General features: G+C 69.4%; 1 protein-coding gene across 1 annotated transcript; it reads right to left on the bottom strand.

Moving 5' to 3' along the window:
• Positions 1–448: 448 nt before the first annotated feature.
• Positions 449–1,485, bottom strand: TMEM88 (transmembrane protein 88). Its single transcript, XM_058704027.1, has 2 exons — positions 1,235–1,485; positions 449–1,118 (listed from the first exon to the last, which is right to left on the bottom strand). Exons 1-2 carry the CDS (start codon positions 1,442–1,444, stop codon positions 849–851), a joined length of 480 nt encoding a protein of 159 aa, XP_058560010.1. The 5' UTR covers positions 1,445–1,485; the 3' UTR covers positions 449–848.
• Between the last annotated feature and the right edge of the window lie 216 nt (positions 1,486–1,701).

Genomic DNA, 1,701 nt, shown 5'->3' with positions numbered 1-1,701 from the left:
GGGTGGGGATGAGCTAAGGACTAACAGGCCCCAGGGTGGGCCCCTCCATCTTCCCTCCCACGCTGCTGCTCCAGAATTGTGACTGGAGGGGGTGTCATCCTGCTCCGGAAGGCCCATTGTTTCCCTCCCCGGCCTGGCAACACCGAGTTCCTCCAAGCTGGGGTCAGAGAACGGGCTCGGGTCCCCAAGGGGAGCAGGGCAGGCGACAGAGGCTGGGCCCTCTCCTCTCTATTGATGGAGAGGTGACTTCAGGGTCAGGGACAGAGAGAGCTCTGGGGTCTGGCCAGGAAGAACGGGCTAATGCGATAAGGGAAGGCCAGGAGGCTGAAGGATGCGCTGTTGAGCCCCCCCCCCCCCCCCCCCCGCCCCATGTTTCCTGCTCCTGGGCATCGCGCGGGGGTGATAGAATCTGTGCCGTCTCACTGTTCCCAGGATCCCAAGCAACGCATTCAGTTCATCAATTCTTTATTGATGTGGGGTCACTCCTTACCCCTCGAACCTCGCCCCCCAGCCCGTAAATACTAGAGGAGCTGCACCGGGAAAGGAGGACGCGAGGTTCGTCCGAATGGTGGGAGGCGGGGAGGGCTGGGGGTGGAGTGGTGATGTGCACAGGGCCCAGCCCAGATGTCCAGGATTCAGATGTAGGTAGTAAGAAAGTGGGTTTTCCGGGGCGTGGCGGATTTCCGCCAGCTTTGGGTCCACAGATGCTCCGGTTCCCCCAAGGGGATGCTGGGACCCGGCTGGGGCAGGGGTGGGGACGGGGAAGGTCGGGAGACCCGGGGGCTTCAAGTCCTTGGGGCGACTGGAAGCGGGTGCGGTCGTGAAGGTACTTCCCGACTCGAGGGTCCTCAAACCCAGACCTTCCCTGATGTGGAGCCGGCCTGGGACCCTGGTGAGGCCCGGGTTGGCCGCGGCTGCGGGGCGCGCCGGCGCCGGTAAAGGGCTCGGCTGTAGGGCACGAGGCAGTCGGCCAGGCGGAGGCGCAGGCAAAGGCGGCGGTAGCTGGCCAGGGCGAGCACGAGCAGCGGCACGAGGAGCAGGAATCCGGTGACCAGCAGGGCCGTGAAGCCCGGGTCCCGCAGGTGCGCCGTGCAAGGCGGCGCCTGGGAGCGCAGGAACTGTGGGAGCAGAACCGGCGTCGGGCCCGAGCCGAGCGGCCCGGGCCCACGGACCCCACCGCCGCCTCCAGCACCGGGGTCCGCGGTCACCCGCGCACCTCGGGGCGCACGCTCACCTGGGAGTGGCAGAGGAAGCCGAAGCCCAGCATGGTGACAGCGGGCAGCAGGATGGTCCCCAGCACGAGCGCCAGCAGGAGGAGGTTGAAGGCCGCTACCAGCAGATTCTGGGCCGTGACCAGCACGGCGCAGGCCCAGCAGTCCAGGGGGTCCCGGGGCTCCGGGCCGCCGCCCGGAGCCGCTCGCTGCGCCCCGGGGACATCCGCCATGGTCGGCCTGGCTCCCGCCCGCCTGGGCCGCGGCCCTTATAGCCCTCTTTCCTGCCCCTCCCCCGGCCCGGCCTCTCCCCACCCCCCCTTATCCTGGAATGCGGCTCCGGGATCGGGCACCCCCCCCCCCCCCACCCCAGACCGAGGAGCGGACCGGCGCGCTGGACATTCCACAGGCGCCTCGGGGAGGGGCTCGCCCCGCCGGGGTCTGCGCGGGAGGCCCCGCCGGGCAGCCCTCCCCCCAAGTGCGCGCCCCG

The sequence above is a fragment of the Neofelis nebulosa genome, chromosome 16 (genome assembly GCF_028018385.1).
Source record: "Neofelis nebulosa isolate mNeoNeb1 chromosome 16, mNeoNeb1.pri, whole genome shotgun sequence".
NCBI classification, from domain to species: Eukaryota; Metazoa; Chordata; class Mammalia; order Carnivora; family Felidae; genus Neofelis; species Neofelis nebulosa.
This window is presented reverse-complemented; position numbering and strand designations above follow the sequence as displayed.

What these genes read in the sequence shown, in the direction of transcription:
- TMEM88 (XM_058704027.1), bottom strand. Translation starts at nt 1,444, where the DNA reads ATGGCGGATGTCCCCGGGGCGCAGCGAGCGGCTCCGGGCGGCGGCCCG. An exon ending in GCTTCCTCTGCCACTCCCAG is followed by an intron (nt 1,119 to 1,234) that starts GTGAGCGTGCGC and finishes CTGCTCCCACAG; the next exon opens with TTCCTGCGCTCCCAGGCGCC.